The sequence below is a fragment of the Mirounga angustirostris genome, unplaced genomic scaffold (genome assembly GCF_029215605.1).
Source record: "Mirounga angustirostris isolate CCGP_5_RB_7025 unplaced genomic scaffold, mMirAng1.0.hap1 SCAF_7, whole genome shotgun sequence".
In the NCBI taxonomy this organism is placed as follows: domain Eukaryota; kingdom Metazoa; phylum Chordata; class Mammalia; order Carnivora; family Phocidae; genus Mirounga; species Mirounga angustirostris.
Genome location: NW_026991715.1, coordinates 60993790 through 61015584, shown reverse-complemented (window position 1 = coordinate 61015584; position 21795 = coordinate 60993790). Strand labels below are relative to the sequence as shown.

The 21795-nt window shown below is 40.1% G+C and overlaps 1 protein-coding gene across 1 annotated transcript in view; it reads right to left on the bottom strand.

The window, feature by feature from the left end:
- Positions 1-21795, bottom strand: part of CMYA5 (cardiomyopathy associated 5) — an 87776-nt gene that overhangs the window by 38445 nt on the left and 27536 nt on the right. Inside the window, exons 2-4 of the mRNA XM_045897275.3 lie at positions 6487-16705; positions 3266-3361; positions 1305-1538 (exon numbers count right to left, since the gene is read on the bottom strand). Of these exons, the coding sequence (XP_045753231.1) occupies positions 1305-1538; positions 3266-3361; positions 6487-16705 (10549 nt within the window). The remainder of the gene's footprint in view (positions 1-1304; positions 1539-3265; positions 3362-6486; positions 16706-21795) is intronic.

Genomic DNA, 21795 nt, shown 5'->3' with positions numbered 1-21795 from the left:
GGCTGGAAGTATGCACAAATCAAAAGCCTAACATTATTCCATTTTGCCTTGCTCTATCTCCAGACTTTACTAGAGAGCTGGGAGTACTGGGGAACTTTGAAAGGGAGGTCCCTGCTCATCATAAGATGGTGCTTTCCTCCAGTTTGACAATTAGGTGTGGGATCGGCCTACACCACTTCTGGTTAATCCTGGTTCCATGGAGAACCAGTATCTTACTGAATGTTCTAGGGAATTAGGAGAGCAAAGAGCTGCCTCTGTGGTGCAATCTGAGGATCACCCAGGGGAATCTCAGTCCACAAGGTATTTGTCTGAATTAGGGAATCTGGTCCCCAGGAAGACTCTTACAAAAACATCCACGTGCTACCTGAAAGAGGCATCACATTATGTCATTCTTTCGCATGCTGCAAGTGTACTAGAATGTTACCCTCAGCCACCTGCTGAAGCCCAGAGGGAAAGGTCCCTCTGAGAAGTCACTTCAGATGAGGGAGTAGGGGTGGAGAGGACGGGCCCCGAGGCCAGCCTGAGGACGCCTGGCACTGGGAGATCAGGCTGGTACCCAAAGGGAAAGCACGGCATGAGTAAGGTTTTCAGGCTGCTTTCCTTCCGTCTTAGAAGGTGACCAATCTACGTGACAGAGTGAATGGATGATGCTGTGACCTGACTTGCATGTGTCCTTCAGCTAGATCTGTCTGTTAAGACTTTAAGAATTTGGGGCGCCTGGGTGGCTCATTCAGTTAGGTGTCTGCCTGCAGCTCAGGTCATGACCTAGGGTCCTGGGATCGAGTCCCTCATGGGGCTCCCTGCTCACGGGGGAGTCTGCTTCTCCCTCGGCCTGCTGCTCCCCCACTGCTTGTGCTCACTCTCTCTTTCTGACAAATAAATAAAATCTTTTTTTAAAAAAGACTTTAAGGATTTTTCTGGGCCTTTCCCATAGGTATCAGGCATGCCCTAATCATTTTTAAGTATCAGAATTATATAAACCCTGCACAGAACTATAAATGATCTTGGGGAAGGGGCGCCTGGGTGGCTCAGTCGTTAAGCGTCTGCCTTCGGCTCAGGTCATGATCCCAGGGTCCTGGGATCGAGGCCCGCATCGGGCTCCCTGCTCAGCAGGAGGCCTGCTTCTCCCTCTCCCACCCCCCCTGCTTGTGTTCCCTCTCTTGCTGTTTCTCTCTCTGTCAAATAAATAAAAAAATCTTTAAAAAAAAATGATCTTGGGGAATACTGAAAGGTGAATTCTAAAAGTAGACTTGGGTAAGGATAGCAGATGCAGAGTGTCTGGGCCCATTTGAACTGGTGCTTACAGTCAGGAAAACGGTCTCGTCGAGCTCCTCCGCTTCTCTCATGATGCTCTCCAAGGTGTCCTTGGCTGTGTCCATGCTCTGCAGAAAGTGGACCATCTGGTCATGCAGGAACTCCATCTTCCTCTTCTTCACTTCCTCAAAGCTCTGGGCCTTCTCGTCATACTGTGCTAAAACCTTCTTCATCATCTCCTCATTCTGTTCTTCTAGCTTTTTCTCGTTTTTACTACAGTTTTCCTAAAATATAAATAAAACAAAGCCAGAAAAAAAAAAACCCTCAAGTCCGAATGAAACAAGAAGTCTTGTTTTCATGTCTTTTTTTCTTTTCTTTTCTCTTAAGAGAAACACCAGCCTTTCAAATAATTGACCTCTGGCGTCCTGATAAGAGAATCATAGACTATGGGCACAGTCTAAGTTTCCAACCCACCAACCCTCTTGGCCATAGTTAGCTTTGCAGTAAAGTTTGCTGTAAGAGTATTATTATCAGGAAGGATTTAGTTAAGGAAACACACACAAAAAGAGAGATTTGTGTGGAAGACTTGCCCACTTACATTCACACAGGATAAAACTTGAAAATGGCATCACAGTGAATGAAGGTCCCTGGCCTTCAGGTGGTGGAGAGGGTTTCAGGCCATTTCGCCACTCCATGAAAATCACAGAGTGAGGAACGGAGCAGCAGGATGCTGGACAGGATGCTGCATCCACAAGCTTTCCAGGGAAGGGCAGTTTCTACCACAGGAGGAGAAACTGTACTGCCCACCCGGACAAATCCAGATGTCTCACCATTCTCACTCAAACAGGTATTTGGTGGGGGATACTAGAAATAATTAGCAGGTGTTCACTGACCTACAACAGGAGTTGAGCAGACCCCTCTCAAGCAAACTAGGACACGGAGTTGCCCTAGTGATAGGGAAACTGCGCACCAGCCTTCTGCCGGGGCCCCCTCTGCCACCCCTGATTGACCAAGTGAGGATGCCTGGGCCATCTCTGCATATGGTTGGAGCACTGCCCCCCACCTCCCTTCACTGTGGAGGGAGCAGGGGCCAGCAGCTAGGAGGGCATGAACTCATCGAAGGCAGTGGTACCATGAGAGACACTCATTTGTCCTGGGCATGGGACACTTGGCAGTGGCTTTGAGCATTTCTGCAGAGCTAGTCGGTAAAGGACAGGATGGTGGAGCAAATAAGAATTCAGATCAATTCAAATTTTGGCTCTCAACTTACTATCAACTTACTATGACCTTGGGTAATATACTTAACTCTCAGTTTCTTATCTATGAAATAGGAACGATATTAATAACACTTGTCTTGTGGGGGCGCCTGGGTGGCTCAGTCATTAAGTGTCTGCCTTCGGCTCAGGTCATGATCCCAGGGTCCTGGGATCCAGCCCTGCATCGGGCTCCCTGCTCCACGGGAAGCCCGCTTCTCCCTCTCCCACTCCCCCTGCTTGTTTTCCCTCTCTGGCTGTGTCTGTCTCTGTCAAATAAATAAATAACATCTTTTAAAAAAAAAATTTAAAAAATTGTCTTGTCTTGTATGGTCACTGTAAGGATTAAATTGGATAAATCATGCAAAGCATTTGCCCTATCATAGGAAGCACCCAAAAAATGCATATATCTTTTTAAGGGCAAGTCATTTATCCTTAGAAAGGAAGTAGTTTCCTGCATGGAGCACCGGGTGTTATGCACAAACAATGAATCATGGAACACTTCATCTAAAACTAATGATGTAATGTATGGTGATTAATATAACAATAAAAAATTAATAAAAAAAGAAAGGCAGTGGTTTCACTGATGACACACAGATGGAAGACTTTAAAGACCTTCATTTTTAATGGAACAAAACCAACAATGGCAAACCACATATGTACACACAATCCCTAATTCAGATTGTTCTGTCTCAGAATCATTTCCTTGTGATGACACGAACAAACCAAGTCAAAGTAAAAGGGATATGGTAACTTACCTCAATGGTATTAAAAAAAGATTCTATCTCACTAACAAAGGCTTCAATCCTCAAGGACTTTTCTTGTAAATTGTCAAGAAATTCTGCTAATTGGACCTGAAGAAAAAAATTAAGATGTGCTTAGCATATGACATCTGGGAAAAGAACTTCAAGCAGTGAGCTCTAATTTCCTTATAAATTTAGTATATTTGGTAGAGATTTACTATATCATGTTTACTTACAAATCAATCTTTAAATTTTCTTTGCTGCTTTATCTAACCTGACTGTAGATAATTCTGTATGAAAACAATTAGGAGGTTTGTGAGTGAGAACAATTAGGAGGTTTATGAGTGAGAGCAATAGAAAGTTTATTTTCTCATGCAAGAGGAAAGACTTCTTATTGAATAGATGAGTTCAAAGCATATTGTTTTAGTAAGCTATGGATTTGAATTCTTTCTCCTTAGTAAAGCCTCAATGTTTATATATTGTTTTCTAAGATTGCAGACTTTTTGCTGGTCCTACATATCCAAATGGTCTCCTCATAGTTGTACCAATGGCTTCAGATGGGCCTGGATCACCTGACCCCGAGAAGGTGATCAGAATGTCACCAGGCCAGAAGTTTAGCATACCAAATGATGAAAACTGTCTACAAAGACCTAAAGGTTCTAGTAACCCTCAAAGGGTTAAAACACTCAAGAAGCGACAGCCAACTAGAAAATGTATGGATGATAGGGGAAGATGATAGCTATCTTAGCCGTAGTTATAAACCCACCTGTAATCCATCCCGCTACACCTTAAGAAGAAACAACATAAATAACAAAGTTTCAGCTGCCTGGTTCACCATCCACAGAATGATGGAGAAATTACATGGATGGAAGCCCCTTCAGGATCCTGGGGTCAGCTTCCCTCTACAGCCCTTGCCTGTTCTCCACAAGCCCCATCTTTCCTTGAACTCTTTCTCACCCATGAGCTTTTTCATGTGGTATTCCCTATCTTTAGAATGTCCTCCATGCCCTTGATTGCTGGAAAAACTCTATCTTACTGAAGGTCACCCAAGCTTCAACTTCCCTAACCCTCCCACTCCTACTCCACCACTTCGCTCGCTCCCAAAAGGTTCCTTTCTCAGAACACTGTGCTCCCACAATGCTGTACACTTTCCTTTCTTTTTGTTTTCATTCCCAATGATTAGCACATGGAATGGGAGGTCAATAAAGGCTAAGAAAGGACAGAGTAAAGGAAGAAGCTAAGTAACAAAAAATAAGCCACCACAGTGGGAATGGCAGGGGAGGAGAAGTAAGGACCTGGGTGATCTATAAACGTAGCTACCAATTCCTGAACAATCACAAATGGCCTGCTCACAAGATGCTAGAGAATTCTCAAGTTATAACTTTTGAAATTGATCTCTAATTTTTATAAGTTTGCCAACCAACTCTTACTCTTCACAGTTGATTTAGCGAAACAAAGCAGGTCTCTTTGGCTTTAGTGAACTAGTTTTCCTTTTTTTTGGTCATACTGTTTAGAGAAGGTCAGGGGGAAAATACTTTAAAATGGTTTTAAATCAGGAGACATATCTCCTTGCTTTTGAAATTTGTTTTAAATTGATAATATTTAGACAGAATTATTTTTTAATTTCTTAAACTCAGAGATGAATAAAACGTAATTAAGAAAGCTGAAAAAAATCTAGTCTTCTTTCTGCTGACAGTGCCCAGTAGTTGTCAGTTAACAAAACCAACTGTCATCACAAAATAGGGCACATTTCACCAGTGCTAAAGCATCCAGAAGCCTGAGAGTTCATTTAAAAAAAAAAAATTGCTCCATCTTCTACCCCCAAACTTTACCAGGTAAAGTTTCAACAAAATTTCATCCTGGAGAAACAGAACCAATGTTAGATAATTGAGAAGTTTTAATTTTCTGGGGAAAAAAATGCCAACATTCTGTCATTTTTTTAAAATCAAAATGAGCCTAACAATTATTTAACAGTGACCTAATTGAATAATCATATTGCAAACTGCACCATTAGCAAGGCACTGGGCCAAGCAATAAGGATATACAGTCAAGAGCATGAGCTCTGGCATCAGACAGACCCGGGTACCAATCGTAGTCTGTCTTCCATGACCTTGGGCAAATCACTTAACCTATCTGCACCAATTTCATTATCTGCAAATTGGTGATGATGACAGGCTTGTTATGAGGAGTAAAAGATATCTTATATATAAAGAACTTAACACAGTGCCTGGCACATAGTAGGTGCTCAGTTCTTGTGAATACTTGCATTTTAAGGTCATTCTGGCTAATGTATTAGAGGATGGCTTGAAGAGAGAAGGGTGGGAATTCCAGTTAGTAGGCTACTAAAAGTACATGAGAATCTCAAAGACTAAATGCTTTACTTATAGTAGTACCTCTGGGGAAGTAGAGTATTTATAATAATATGCATAAGGATATTGTTGTGACTAACTTTTTAACATTTTAACATTGGAAGTCTATAGACTAGAAAGAATGCAAAAGTTTTCCATTTTTAATATCAATTTTATACACAAAGGAAATATGGAGAAAACCAAAATTTAAAATGACTGTATTGAATATTTTATAAAACTTGCAATAAAATTGCTCAGTGTAATATAAATGTGTATTTCTAAAGAATGATAGTGTAGATAGTAGAAAATAAATTGTGTTTTATGCTCAAAAGCATATTTTTCTATTTAATATTATTTGGCTTGGTTGCCTGGCTGCCTTCAGGTCAGGGCATGATCTCAGGATCCTGGGATCGAGCCCCACATCGGGCTCCCTGCTCAGTGGGGAGCCTGCTTCCCCCTCTCCCTCTGCCTCCCCCTTAACCCCGCCACTTGTGCTCTCTCTCTCTCTCTCTCATTCTCTTTCTCCCTCAGATAAATAAATAAAATCTTTAAAAAATAAAAAAAATAAAAATTAAATTATTTGGCTTTTTTGGATAATGTTAAGGGCTACCACCATAAGATAAAACCCCTCAAAGGTTGTGACCTTGTGTTATTTATACTGTTATTGCCAGAACCTAGAAAAATGCCTTGCACATAGTGTATACCCAATAAACATTTGTCAAATTGATCTTAACTGAATGCCTAGGGAAGAATTCTTAGCTTTCTTTCAGACTATTATCCCTAAATATGAAGATATCAAATATTGGTCATTTTTTTAAATTGAGGAAATATGAAAAGAAATTAAATGTATTATTATTATGTACTTATATGCTTTAAAATCTTTTTTACCTTTACAGCACTTATCGCTGTATCAAGTGTTGCAACCTCATGGTCCTTGTGCATGCCAAACATCTGGTCAACAGCAGAAATTGGGCTTCTGCAAGTGTAACAGTATGTGTCGATCTGGGACTTTTTTGGTTCCCTCTGTTCCTTCTCAGTTGCTGACTCTGATGACAATTGTTCTTGTTCTGTCTTCTCTCTGCCCAACTCCTTCTGTCTGGCAGACATACTTTGTTCTACCTCACTCACAAATTCATTTTCACTGACGTGTTCAAAGGATTCCTTTCCTTGAGATAACACATCTTCAGGCGTGGATTCTGAATACAGTTCCTCTGATAAAGTGTCTTGAGCAACCATTTCATAATTCAGGGATTCGGCAAATTCATACTCATCCTGAACAGGGCTACTGCAGAGTCTGTCTTCACCTGGCTCAGGTGGGATCATTATTTTAGGTTCTTCTTGCAGTGTTTCTTGAACACAAGTTACGCCAGATGCAAGTTCTTCCTCTGGGAAGGACACTTGTACTGGGATGTTCAGGTTGACTTCTGGACTTGCACTTGCTGCTTCATTACTCTGACTGCTCGTTTCATCCGCTCTCTCCAGGACATGATGGGTGTCTTCAAATGGAACCGCATAGCTTACCTTCTGGGTAACCACTGTGACTTCCTCAGTGATGGGAGCTTCCCCCTGCATAGCTTCCTTGTCAAGGGTCTCCACATGGCATACTGAGTCTCCTTCCCTGTAAGTAGCTTTCTGTTCCTCTTCCAGACTCTTCTCCCCCAAAATAGTTCCAAACCTCCCCCAAATTTCCCCTTCTGCAGCTATCAGTTGGTATGAATCATCCTTACCAACTGCTTTTTCTTCCAGACCTTGGCCTTGGTCCTTTTGAGATACAGATGTGTCATGGAGAATGTCATCTTTGAGTATGTACTTCTCAAAATATATTCCTGTTCCATCATCGGTGTCAGAATTCCTGCTTGGAAACGATGCCTCAGAATTCACACTGTCACCTTCAGAAGCTGTCTCCCCTTCCTTCTTTTTCTCTCCAACTGCTTCTTCATACAGATCCTTGTATAAAAATGCAAATGCAGGTGGCTCCTCCAGAAGTTCGGGATTAATGGCTTTAGTGGTGGTAGGAAAGATCTGGGTCCGTGACAAAACTCCTTCCTCTGCACCAAATAAAGGCATCCCCGGTGACTTTAAGTCCACCTCTCTATTTATGCTCTTTGAGGCATCTCTGTCAGCTGATGGCTGGATATCCAAAGGCTTCTGGGTCTCTGGGTGAGATAATTTGCTGTAGTCCTTCTCCATCCCATAGAAGCTTTCATCTAACTTCACCAAGTCATATTCCAAGGCACTTTCCTCTGAACTTTCTGGGAAAGAGACAGTATCTTCTGTAACTTCCTTTGGGAGTTCCCCCTCAACATTTAATTTCCATGGAGCTTTTTGTTTTTCTGGGGCTGGGGAGATGTTATAATCAATCAATGTATATTTTTCAAAATAATCTTCTTCACTGGGAGCTGTGGGCTGATTAAAGTTGAAATCATCAGTTTCTGAATCTGTGGCTACCTCCCGTTTTATGTTAAGAGATTCCTTTTGTTTATTGTCTTGCAGTGATGTAACTTGATCAGAATCTTCTAACTTACTCTTTAATGTTTTATGGCAAGAAACGGCCTCACTACTGTCATGAAGGGATATAATTTTAAATGAAGCCTTCTCTTCCAAATATTCTAGCTTATCTTGCATTTGTTCACTTTCTTCCTGATCAACTGAAGAAATAAATGCAGAAGCATGAATATTCAATATCTCGCAGCCTTCAGAAATAATACTGAAGGCACTCTTTTGATCTTCTGAAAGTCCAGCTGGCTTACTAGTCACTGTGAAGTCTTCATCTTCCACATATGTGTCTTCAGGCTCCTTGGATCTTTCTCTAGCAGGAACCCTTCTACCAGCATTGATTGCTGATGCATTCTTTATAAACTGAGCATAGTTGCTACTTGCTGAAGATATGTGGGCATCTTCCACAGCCTCCATATGCTGCTCTGAAGCAAGAACCGATTGCTTAGACATTTCAGATGTTAGATCTTCAGAAGTTTGGATAGTATGGACTGTATGCCTATCTGGAGTCAAATCTGACCCCAGCATTTCTTGTTTCTCCACTGTATTAATTTCTGGAGAAGTTCCTGAAACAAGTGTTTGTGATTTTGCAGATGACAACAAATATGGTGGGGTTTCTAAGCTCTTTGTTTCATCAAAACGATGATCTAAAATCCTTTCAGATTCTTTAGATGGAGATCCTTGTTTCATACTTTCTTTTGTGATATCTATTGAACCATCTTTCAATGGCTCTGCCGCTGTGATCTGTCCCTTTTCTTCATTGTGACTTGCCATATCCCTGCTTGACTTTTCCAATATCAGATTGCCTTCCTTAGGTAAAGAGTAGTTATCTCTTTCATCATGATAAGGAAGATCCTCTGGAAGGAACGTCTTGATTTTCTCTACCAAAACTTTACTTTCTTCTCTTGGATGTGGTTGAGTTCCTACTGCCCTTGTTTCCCTGATTTCTGGGTGGCCCTCCAAGAGCAGAGTTTCTGATTTTTCAGTAACTGATATGGTTTTAACTAATGAAAATGGCTGTGTTTCATCCAAAGGAGGACTTAAGGAGATACCTGATTCTTCAGGCATAGACCTGACTACATTCACAGAATAAGGCTGAATTTCCTGCTGCTGCTTTCCTCCTGAAAATACTTGTGACAGCTTTTGTTTTTCTTCTTTCTCCTGCTTCATTATTGTGCGTCCTTCTTTGCGGTCTTCATTTTGGGAGACTTGCTGCAGCACGGTTGCAGCTCTTGATTCTTCCAATTTAATAGGGCTAGATCCATGTGCAATTTGTGCCCTCCCTATGTCATTATCTCGAAGTTCTAATGGGGCCACAGTTTCTGGCTTTTCTGCCAGCACCTTGTTTTCTGCCACGGAATATGATCTGGTCTCCAAGTCACCTTTCTCCTCAGTTGGGCTAACAGACCCGAGTTTTGTTTCCTCTGCAGAAGTTTTCAAGGAGGTAGGTTTTAGCATTTCTTTCTTCGGTCTCTCTTCACCCAGATCAATTAAGCTGCATTTAGATTCTTCTACTGGCAAAATTATTGTCTCTGGCTTCTCCGATTCCTTCGTGATATTTTTACTTGTGAAGCTAGATGAAGCTGATTTTGGCTGTTGTGGCACCTTATCTACTGCATCAAATGAAAAGAGTGATTTTTCTTTTTGATCACTTCTTGGCTCTTTCTTAAGAATAGAAATATTCCATTTAGATGGATCAGAAATTTCTGGCTTCTGGGCTCTTTTACTATCAGTGATATGAAGAGGAACCGCATTTTGCACTTCTCCCACAATGGATTTCTCACCCATGGGAGAATGAGATTGAATTTCAAGATGTTCCTCACCATCCGCAGAAGAAACTACCGAGTTTAGGTCCATTTCCTCTGAATAGTCTAGAATTTCTTTTTTCCCATAATCTTCACTAGACACCTCAAAGTTGGATTTTGGCTGTTGTAAAATTGCTACATTTGATAAAGATGTGGGTTTTTCTTCAAAGTCTTGGCCTTCACCAGATTTAACTAAAGTGCCTCTGGATTTTTCAGCAATTTTAAGTTTTGCCTCTGGTAACAGACGATCAGCTGGTTTCTCGGTTGCATTAGAGTCAGCTGAAGCTGTTCCTTCAGACTCTGTCAAAGGCACTGCTTTTTCTGCAGATGGACTTGGCTGAGTTTCTAAATCTTTTTCAGCAACTTTCTTATCTGGAGTGCTTGAGCCAAAAAACAAACTGGACATCCATGATGTGAAAGATAAAATTCCTTTCTTCCCCTTCTCCTCAGAAAGGCCTCGCTCAACTGCCTCTGGCTTCTTAGGCAACTTTTGTGTCACCTCAGGTGGCTCTGCGGGTTGGGGTTCTTCATTTTCTTGCCTTGAGGAGAGGGGTTTTATTGGTGTGGGTATTTTTATTTTCACTTCAGATGCTGGCTTCCCTCTCTCATTAACATCATCCACGACCTTTGACTGAATCATTTTTGCTTCTTCTAATGACTTCTCTCCAGCTAAAGGAGATACACTCCTGTGTGCTTCTTTTTCATTGCCCAAGGCAGGTTCTGAATCTTCTGCCAGGAAATGGGCTGCTTTGGTGGGAGAGGGAATAATTTCTGATTTGATCTGTTCCCTTGATGGGTCAGACACTGGTTTTTGGTGGATTCTTTCAGAAGGTAGTTTGATTTCTTCCTGGCTGCCTTCTTTGCAAGGCCTGGAAAATTCTGTGTTTGTTTTCTCCAGTATCAAACTTCCATTCCCCACAAAAGAGAAGATCTGCTTCCCCTCTGCTTCATTTCTCTCTACATTTCTAGTTGGAGTGAAAGATTTTGGTTTGGGAGCCAGCTTTATTTCTTCAGAAGAGTAAGTTTTAGTTGATAAGGTCTCTACCTCACCACTGGAGGTATTGAGAGTAGATACTGGCTCTCGTAATGATAAAGGAGATTCTTCAGCAGAATGTGGCAGAGGCTGCTTTCTGGTTTCACATGTATGGTCTTTATCCAGCAGAGCGGCCTTGAGCTGCCCTGTCATCAAATCATTACTGCCAGAGGAACCCAGCTCCACAGATCCCGGTATTCTTTCTTCATGTTGACTTGCCAGATCCCTTTCTGGCTTTTCCAGCATCCAGCTTTCATCCTTTGGAACAAAAAGGGCCTCTTGCATTTGTGTTTCTTTAACATCTGCAGGCTCAATTGTGATAAATGATTTTGATTCTTCCAAAGGCAAATTCTCTTTCATAAATAAAAATTGTTTAACACCTAGATCTTGCTTATCTGCAAAAGACATGCTTACATCAGGTAATTTAACACCTTGATCTGAATGAAGTGCTTTTCTAGGCTTCTCTTGTTCCACAAGGTCAGAAGAAACAATCTTTGATGGTTCTGTTACACTCTGGGGCACACAGAATGAATTTGGTTGGTCTGTTTCTTCATTTAGTTTTGTTTCAATATATCCTATCACTTGTGTCTTCAAATTTCCTGTTGACAGTAATGGGCTTATTTCTTGTTTCTCTCCCGTTTTAATGTCAGCTGAATGGTTCAACTTCTCTGATAATCCTTTTAAAGAAAAGGTATGTGGTTGAGGTTCTTTGGGGCTGTCTCCTTCAACTAGAGGGGTCAATGCTTCTTTTGACCCTAAGCTGACTACCTTGGGGGAGAAAGATTTAATTTCTTGAATCTGAGGTTCCTTCCTTAGGCATGATGAAACCTCTGAAATTTCAGGGTCAACTGTAGTTGACACATGATGTTCCCTGTTTTCTTCTTTTCCTTCTCTTCTGCTCCTAAGCTCGGCAAGGCCCTTTTCTAAGACAGAATCCTCTGTTTCGGTTATGGGAGATTTTATTTGTTTTGTATCTACGGATCCATCTTGCCCACCTAAACTATAAGTGAATTCTGACTCAGTGCTTGGTAATTCTGATACTTGGTGTGGCTTGTCTTTCTTTTCAAGTTCCAAAGAAAGCTCCGCCAGAGCAAGATCTTGTCTTTCTGACAGGAAATCTCCCTGAGCTGTAGAAGATGGCTCCAGTGTCTGTTTGTTCTTATTATCTCTGGGGGTCAAAGTTAAGTCTGCTGACACTAAATTTTCCAACTCAGGAGAAGAACTTTCCATTTCCTCATTTTTGTCTTTCAGAACTATATGTTTGGGTGTGGGTGACATGTCTTGCGAAGAAGCAAGTTCAGTTTCTTTTTTCTTCACCTCACCACCTTGGTTGAGCAAAAGCACATGTTCAGGCCCTGACACCTCTGAGGCAGACACAGAATTCTTTTTCTGTGATAAAACCAGTTGTTCAGAGTCAAGGACTGTAGAAAATGAAAGACCTTGTTCATCTTCCACCCTCTCTTCCTTAGATACATCTGAAAGCTGAGAAGATGATGCTTTGGTTATTGGCAACCCAGGTTTAAATTCTTCAGTTTCTACCTTGGACAAAGAATGATCTGATAGAGAGGATATTCTTGCAGGTGAATCAAATTTAATTTCTTTCTCTGCTTCTGACCAAGCTGGATGTTCAGATGCCGCAGTTACAGTGGGAGAAGAACTCATTTTCCTTGCTACCTTTTCTTCTTGAAGAAGTGAATGCTCATCTATAGATGTCACCAGTGGTGGCAAACCACTTCTTAATTCACTCTTTTCTATTTTTGTTAAGACTGGATGTTCTATAGGGGTGGTAAAAGATAAATCTGTTGGGGTTTCTTCTTTTCCTAACTTGGGTAAGCTTGAATCATGCTTAGTTACAGATGTGGTTATTGAACAACTGGGTTCAATTTCTTTCTTTATTTCTTCCAAAAATTCTGGTGCGGGTGGTCCATGTTCAGCTTCCTCTTGCACTCCTGGTGGAGCTGAATGCAACACTCTAGATGTATCAGCTGTTTTAGAGTCGTGTTTCACTTGCATTTTTACTGCAGATAAAATCTCAGGTCCAGATAAAGACGTGTCCTTTAGAGGTGAATATGGTTTTATTACCTCAGGCTCATTCTCTGACAACATTCTCTGTTCTAGTTCAGATGTCACAGTGGGAGCTAAATTGGGTTTCACTTCCTTCTTTGGCTCATCTACCAAGTCAGGCAGAACTGAATATTTCATCCCAGACCCTAGAACATTTGGAGGTTGAAGCTCCATTTCTTGATCCCGGGATACATGTGCTGTAGCTTCTTGAGAATCAGGCACAATTTCTTCCTTACTTTTAACTTTTAACAAAGCCATCTGTTCATTTGCAGCTTTTGGAGTGAGTGATGCTTTGGCTTCTTGTTCTTTCTGAAGTGCATGGACTGAATCAGGTGAAACTGAATATTGAGATGAATGCAAAACTGGTTTGGTGTCTTCCCTTACTGTAAATGATTGTGCAGGTAAAGAAACAGGTGTTGCAGCTACTGGTGAACTAGTCTGAATTTCTCCCTTCTCTGTTTCATTGGTTGAATATGGTGAAATCAAGTCTTCAGACTCGGGTTCTGGAAATGCTTGAGTTATATGCTGCTGTGTCAAAATGAGATATTCAGATACAGACACTGAGGTTGTTTGAGCATCTGGCTCAACTTTTGTGATCTCTCTTTCATTTGTTGAAGATGGCAGACTCAAGTCTTTGGGTGCAGACATTGAAGGGGAAGGTTTGGCTTGTTGCTTCTGAGATGAACCGAGGTGCTCAGGTATGGGTGCGGCAGCTGTTGGCACAGTGTCTTCCTCATCTGCTTCTGAAGAGCCAGAATATCCAGAAGCAGATATTGCAGTTACCAGTGAATCATGCTCAAATTCATTTTTCTTTGTTTCTGGGATTCTATATGGTGGGATTGAAACTTGTGATGCTGAGTCTGGAGAAAAAAGTTCAACTTCCTCAGTGTCTTCATCTGACAAAATAGTGTGCTCAGATGGTGATGTTAAACATATTGGAGAATCACATTCAAATTCTCTTTTCTCCGTTTCCTGAGTTGCATAGGGTGAAAATGAGAATTCTGACACAAATGCTGAGTCTGGAGAAAAAAGTCCAATGTCTTGCTCTTCTTCTGAGAAATTCGTGGGTGAGGAGGCACCTTTTAGGTTTAAAGGGGATCTGTGGACAATTTCTTCCTCCTGTGATTCTGGTGTTGCGTATGGTGGTACTGAAAATTCAGAAGTCGAGGTGGAGTCGGGTGTGTACCGCTCAATTTCTACTGTCTCTTCTGATAGGACAATATGCTCAGATGGGGTAGCTACAAATGACGGGGCCTGGCATTCAGAAGTCTGCTCAGCTGCGGATGGCTGGAGAGCGCATTCAGAGACAGAGGCCACATTTGGGGAACACAATTCAGTGTCTTCCTTCTTTTGTTCTGACAAAATCATGTGCTCAGAAACACCTTTCGATTTTAATGGGGACACATCATCAATTATTTCCTTTGGGGATTCCTGTGTTGCATTTGGTGGAACTGCATTTTGGGAAGTCAATGTTGAATCTGCTGTGAAATCCTCACTTCCTAGATCCTCTTCTTCTGACATGACTGCCTGTTCCAATGTAGCAGTTGAAAACAGTGGGGCCTGGCATTCAGAAGTCTGCTCAGCTGTGGATGGTGAGAGAGAGCATTCAGAGACAGAGGCCACATTTGGGGAACACAATCCAGTGTCTTCCTTCTTTTCTTCTGACAAAATCGTGTGCTCAGAAACATCTTTTGATTTTAATGGGGACTTTAGGTCAATTGTTTTCATCGGTGACCCTTTCGTTGCCTGGGATAGAGTTGAATATTCAGAAGCAGATGTGGAATCTGGTGTGTAACATCCACTTTCTGAAGCTTCTTCTCCGGACAGGACCACGTGTTCTGAGAAAGCTGCTGAAAACTGAGGGGACTGGCATTCAGAAGTCTGCTCAGTTGTAGATGGTGACAGAGAGCACTCAGATGCAGAGGCCAAAGGCTCAAATTCCTCATTCTCCTCTTCTGAAAAGATTGCATGTTCAGATATACCTTTTACAGTGGATGGAGAAACTGGCTCAACTTCTTGCTTCTCTAGTTCATGGTGCAAATCCTGTGGGACTGAATACTCTGATACAAAAGCAGAATCAGTAGAAACAGACTCATTTTCCTCTCTTTCTTCCTCAGATGAAGCAACATGTTCAGGTGTGGATGTTTTCAGTGATGGTAAAAGGATCTCCTCTTCTTTCTGCTCCACTTCAGTGGCCAAATATGGTGAGAAGGGCTTCTTGGAAATAGATGGACTCTCTGGGTATTCAAGTTCTATGATCTCTTCTTCCACTAAATTAGAATCTTCAGGTTCAGGGGTAGCAGTTATCGGTAGAGAAGTTTCAACTTCTTCTTTCTTTGGTTCCTCTAACACTAGAGGTTCAGAAAGAGAAATGGATGGCTCAGGCACGTTTTCTTCCTCCATTCCTTTGACATCACGATAAGGAGGGGGGGGTTGTTGTTTAGAGACTGGTTCTGCCCTTTCTGGTGAAGTCAGGTCCAGCTCTGTTGTCTCTGGGCCAAAATCTTCCTCGATGGATGCTGCCAGACCTGGTGCACCTGTTTCCAGAGAATCCTTTTCTGCCTCCAATGAAATGGAATGGTCAACAGAATACATATCTTCCTTCTTTACCTCATCCACTAATGGTGGTAAGACTGAAGTTACCATTTCTTGTGAATCAGGCTCAAATTCTTCTTTCGCTGTTTCCAGGAACCCAGTTGTAGATGTATCAGGTGTAAGAGAGGAAGGCTCCATTTCATGGAGTTTTGCTTCATCACCTGGCTGTCGTGGCACTAACTGTGGAGGGATGAGCTGTATTTCTAGTTCTGCTGTGTCAATACTTGCATAAGAAGAAACTGTGTGCTTGGTGGCAGATGCGGCCTTTAGTGGAGAATCAACGTAAATTTTCTTTTCATCTTCACGACTGAATGAGGAAGTCAAGGACTCTGATCCTTTAGAGGATGCAGCTTTCCAGGGTGAAGCAAACTCTTTTACCTTATCATCTTCTATGTTTTGGCCTACTAATTTGCTTGTTTGAGAAACTATATTAGAATCACGATTGCTCATATCTGGCTCTAGACTAATGGATGCATCTTTCCCCTTCCTATAATGTATTTCTTTAATTACATAACCCTTTGGCAATGTTCCATAAAATTGTAGAGGAATTAATTCTTCTTTAACTGAATTAAACATCTTAATTTTATACTGTACTGTTCCTATGTAGACTGGCCTTAACACTAAGGGCTTGTGTTCTTTGTATATTGCCCCGGTAATAGGAGGTGTATTTGAGGTGGTCTTTTTTCTCGTTTTATCATAAATGCCAGTAGATGACTTCTCTTTCTGGGTGCTTAATACCTGGCTTTCTGAAATTAAAGGATTATCTTTTGTGTTTGCTGGAACATCTTGAGATTCAAGAGAATTTCTCTTTTTGTTGCCTTTCCGACGCAGTGATGGTGAGCCACGCTTTGACTTGGGCGTTCTTTTCCGAACCTTTTTAACTCCATCCACAATAAAGGAAACATTCCCTGGAGGAGAATTCACAGTTGACCCTTCCAGACTACACACACCAGAAGTCTGACTCTCTTCCGAGGCCCAAGGAGTGGAAGACCTGCTTGAATTGGTCTCCCAGGTTATTCCACTATTTTCCCGTTGAACTGTCACCATGGAAAAGGAGGGGTCAGATATGATACACTTCTGCTTGGTCTTGCCCTCTTCATCCTGGTCTGATAATCTAAAGTAAGTAATAATATTATTAATAATAGTACATATTATTATAAAAATAACACTATATTAATTACAGATAGTAATGTCAATATCCTATTTTCACTAGGTAATGGGTTAATGTGAAATTAAAGTATACAGATAAATATTGCCATCCATATCAAAAATAGGTAAGAATGCAAAATAAAATTTAAAACGTGAAGTCAGGATATGAAATATAATAACACATCCCAGGCTGGAATGATTCAGTTCACCACCTACCCTTCATTGGGATTGTTCCCCCTGACCTCCCATGGCTCATCCAGGCTCACTCTGTGGTCACCAGGACCTTCATAATGGGCACTTGGCATCTGTGCCCTCTCCATAACTACTACCATCACCCTGACCTAGCTTTTTATCATGTCATCTCTAGTTTATTTCATTAGCTTCCTAATGTTTACCTCCCACCCTCCCCTATCCTTAACTACCCTACTCCTCTTTCCAGACCTACTGTACTAAAATTTTCCATCATCCCATTCCTTGCTCAAAAAATATCAGTAAATTCCTCATATCTGTGGGAAAAAGAGTTCAAAATACTTAACTTTCTGATCCCTAGTTGACCTTATTTCCGAGTACACACCTTCACCCTATGCCTACCTTGTACATTTCTGTTTTAACTATATAATTCACTGCCCAGTAAATATATCATGTGGACTCTGGACCAGAGCCATACAGAGAAAATATAGAGACATCCCCAAAACAGCCTACAGGCTACACATTTCCTCATTTGTAAGCCAGGGATCAAATGGAACCTAGCTCTCTGGGTTGCTGTGAGGATTAAATTAGTTAATACACATGAAGTGCTCAGGAAAAGTGCCTGGCATATAGCTAGTGTTCAGTAAACATTATCTGTAATCAAGCTTCCACACATCATAGGATTAGAGACCAAGGGAGCCTGGGCATGGCCATTTTCAACTGCTACAGGTGAAAAGGTGGTCTCCTTGGACTGCTCTCATAGGCCCTCAAGAGACAGCTGGCTTTGGCCGCCCTTTCCATTGCCACTGAGCCCTGGTCAGACTCTGTAGTACTCTTCTCTGAAATTTTCTTGTACCTCTTCCTCCTGGGTGTTCATTCTGTTCCTGCATTTACAATTCTTATCCCCCATTTCACTCCACCTCTTCTGCATATCTAAATTCTATCTCCTCTTCAAGGCTTAGTTTAAAAACCTCCAGTGTTACTCTTCCTGATCAATTCAGCAATCATGTTTGCCATTACTTCATAAGCATTAAGTTGAAGATTAAAACTCCAATGGCTATATCCTTCTAAGAATATGGCTACAGTTTGCAATAAACACAAACTACTGACTGGCGTATACCATTCTACAACAATAAAAACAAAAACAAAAAGCTTCCTATGCTAAAAACCCATGAAGTGTAAGTATTAAATTAAGTATTTTTTAAGTATTAATATATAAATACGTATATATTAATTATTAACTTTTTGAAAACATATGCAGAATTTAGGTCCCTTACTAATAATTTTTAATCATCAATCACTGCTTATGCCAGTGGTTCTTAACTCTGGACATATTTTAGAATCACCAGTAGGAAACTTTTTAAAAATACTGATGCTATCCCATACCCCTCCCCACAGAGACTCTGATTTAACTATACCAGGGTAGGATCTCAGCTTTGCTGTGTTTTTATGTTTTAAAAGCTTCTAAGTGACTCCAATCTAAAGCAGAGTTGAAAAGCACTGGCCTAAACAATCTTAACTATGAAATTTAAGTAGTATATGCCTTTCTTGCTTACTTCAAACACTTCCTAGTTAGACCAGGCTGAGCGCCAAGACCATAAATCCTTGTAGTTACAGTCTACTCCCCTTTCTTAAACCTCAGAGTTTCCCCAACAGTCTGCTGCAAAGTGCTTATGGACCACTGAGATCCTGACTTCCTTAACTCTCACCACTGCCAGGGAGAGCCTAGGGCAGCCAGAACCCCTGCCCAGCTGGTCTTCAACAGCAAGCAGCCTCATCCATTTATCCCAGGGCACTATAAGTAATTTCACTTCCTATACATGCCATGAGTGCAAAGGGCTGGAAAGCAATGGGAAGAACTAGTTTCTCCATTTCCTTGGCAACTCTGCCCTCACTTATTTGCTTTGGTATTAAACCACGGAACTTAATTAGGAATTAATACTCTATCTTGGTTCTGGATTGAATCTTATTTTACAATGTTTTTTTCAAGCTATTTACATAATTAAAGTTATTCCTCAGAATTTTCAATTCCTTCTACCCCTTCTTCTTTGTTTATTTAAGAGAAGCAGGATGAAATTAAAAAGTAAGGTTATGACATGCATCTGGGAAATCAGCATTTTGAATATCCATGATTGTAGTAGTATGATAAAAGCAATTATAAATTCAATTTAGAGTTAATTATTGATTATAAATTTAATGTACTCAACCAGAGAAGTTTTCATTACTAGCTAGAATGAGTTCATGAGTGCTTAGCAGAATACCCAAATGGTGATCATAAGAAGAAAGAGCCCTACTGAGGTGGATTCATTCAATTGTTTGTTTATTCATTCACTCATTCATTCCTTCATTTAATGAACTTTTATTGGGCTTAAATACTAGGAATACAAATATAAAGACACAGAACCTTTTCTCAAGAAATTAAAAATCTAATAGGGAGACAGAACTAAACATTTTAACAAGTAAGATTAGTACTATTCTAGAAGACAAGCAAGATACAGTGACAATGTAAAGAAGAGAAGACTTCACAGAGGAAAGATACTTGAGTTGGATTTTGAAGAATAAATAGGAGTTTGCCAAATGGATGAGGCGTGGAGGTGGTGTGAGGATGGAGAGGTTATTCCAGGAAAATGTCACAGAATATGCAAAATGTACATATGAATAAATCAGCCTGGCTCACTGAAAAACCTAAAGTATTTTGGGATGTCTGGATTTTTGGAGAGAAGCAAAGGAATAGAAGAATGACAGAGCCAACAGGAATCAGAGAATGACTATATTAGCATGTGTAAAACCACAGCCCAAGGATTCACATTACACTCAGTCTAAAAAAATAATTTCCCTTAATAGAAGAGAAATGGTCTGCATAGAGTTCAGAAATATATTTCTTATTCAAGAACACAAGTGTTCTCATCTATGCAAAGATGTATACATCAGCGTTTCATAGTTAATGGATATTGGCTATGAACATCATCTCATTCATTCTCCTCTGATTCTCACAGAGCAAACTTCTCATTATTACTTGGCTTCCCATGTAGAAGATAGACACATCTTGATGACCTGTGTATGCAGCTCACTTTCTGTCCCCTTTCAGAAACGGGCAAGGAGAAGGTTTAGTGGTCTGAGTTAGATCAGGAAAAAATAGATTGATACCAGAGCTGAGTGCCAAACACTCCTCCTTCCTTTTGAGGATAACCTTTATCTGATTAAGGAAGTTTCCTTCTATTCCTATTTGCTGAGAGAGTTTTTAAAATAATGAATGAATGAATGAATGAATGTTAAATTTTATTAAACATTTTTTATACAACTATGGTGATGACCATATCCTCTATTCTGTTAATGTGAATTACAGTGATTGATTTCCAGATGTCAAACCAACCTTGAATTCCTAAAACGACCTCAAGTGGTTGTGATGTATTATACTTTTTTTTTTTTAAGATTTTATTTATTTATTTGGAGAGAGACACAGAGAGTGTGAACACAAGCAGGGGGAGTGGGAGAGGAAGAAGCAGGCTTCCTGTGGAGCAGGGAGCCTGATGCGGGGCTCGATCCCAGGACCCTGGGATCATGACCTGAGCCGAAGGCAGACACTTAATGACTGAGCCACCCAGGCATCCCAGAAATATTAACTTTTAATCATTATGAAATGTCCCTTTTATCTCTGAATAATGATTTTTGCTTATGTATTCTTTGATACTAATAAAGTTGTACTTTGATATTAATTAAATTATACCAGTTTGGTTTTGATTAATGTTTGCATGCTATTATCGCTTTGCATTTTTACTTTTAGCCTTTCTGTATCCTTATCCTTATATTTTAGATGTGTCTCTTATAAGTAACTCAAAGATTTTTTAAATCAACTCTGATAATTTAAGTGGAACATTTAGTTCATTTAAACTTAATATAATTACCAATATAATTATCATATATTTGGGTTAAGTCTTCTATCTTTGCTTTCTATCTGTACTACCTATTCTATGTTCCTTTTTCTCTTCTTTCTTGCCTTATTTCTGATTGAATATTTATTATTATTCCATTTTCCCTATCAGGTTGGCAGTTACATTTTACTATTCTTTTAGTGATTACCCTAAAGATTACAACATGCATCCTTGATTAATTAATGTCTAACACAAATTGGAATTTTTATTTTTCCAAGACAACACAAAGACCCTAAACCACTTTAATTTCAATTTACATGCTACTGTAATTATATTTTAATTCTATAAATATTTTTAAATCCCATGGATATAATTTTATTACTATTTTAAACTGTCAATATTCATTTAGACTTACCTAGATACTGAATCTTTTTATTGTGTTTCATTCTTTCCTGCATCTCCAACATTCCATCTGGAATCACTTTCCTCCTCCCTGAAGAATTCCATTTAGTATTTCCTTTAGTGTGAATCTGGTGGTAATAAAATCTCTCTACTCTTTTTTTTTTTAAGTCTTTTACATTTCCATTCTTGAAGAATATCTTTTCAGGGTATAAAATTCTAGATTGGCAGATATTTTCTCTCAACACTTTAAAAAGTATCATTCCACTGTCTTCTATCTTCCCTTGTCTCATTGATAAATCAACTGTTAGTGTAATGTTGTTTTCTGAAGGTATTCTGGATTATTTCTCCCCACCACCACCCAGCTATTTTTAGAATCTTCTTGTTGTCTTTAGTTTTCAGAAGTTTTACTATGATGTGCTTAGGAATCTTATCCTGCTTGGAGTTTGTATGGCTTCTTAAATCTGGATATTGATGTCTTTCATCATCTTTGAAAAATTCTCAGCCATATTATGTTCAAATATTGCTTCTATCCCTTGTCCCTTTTCTCTTTGTCTGAGATTCCAATTTTTCATAAATTAAAATTTCTCACTGT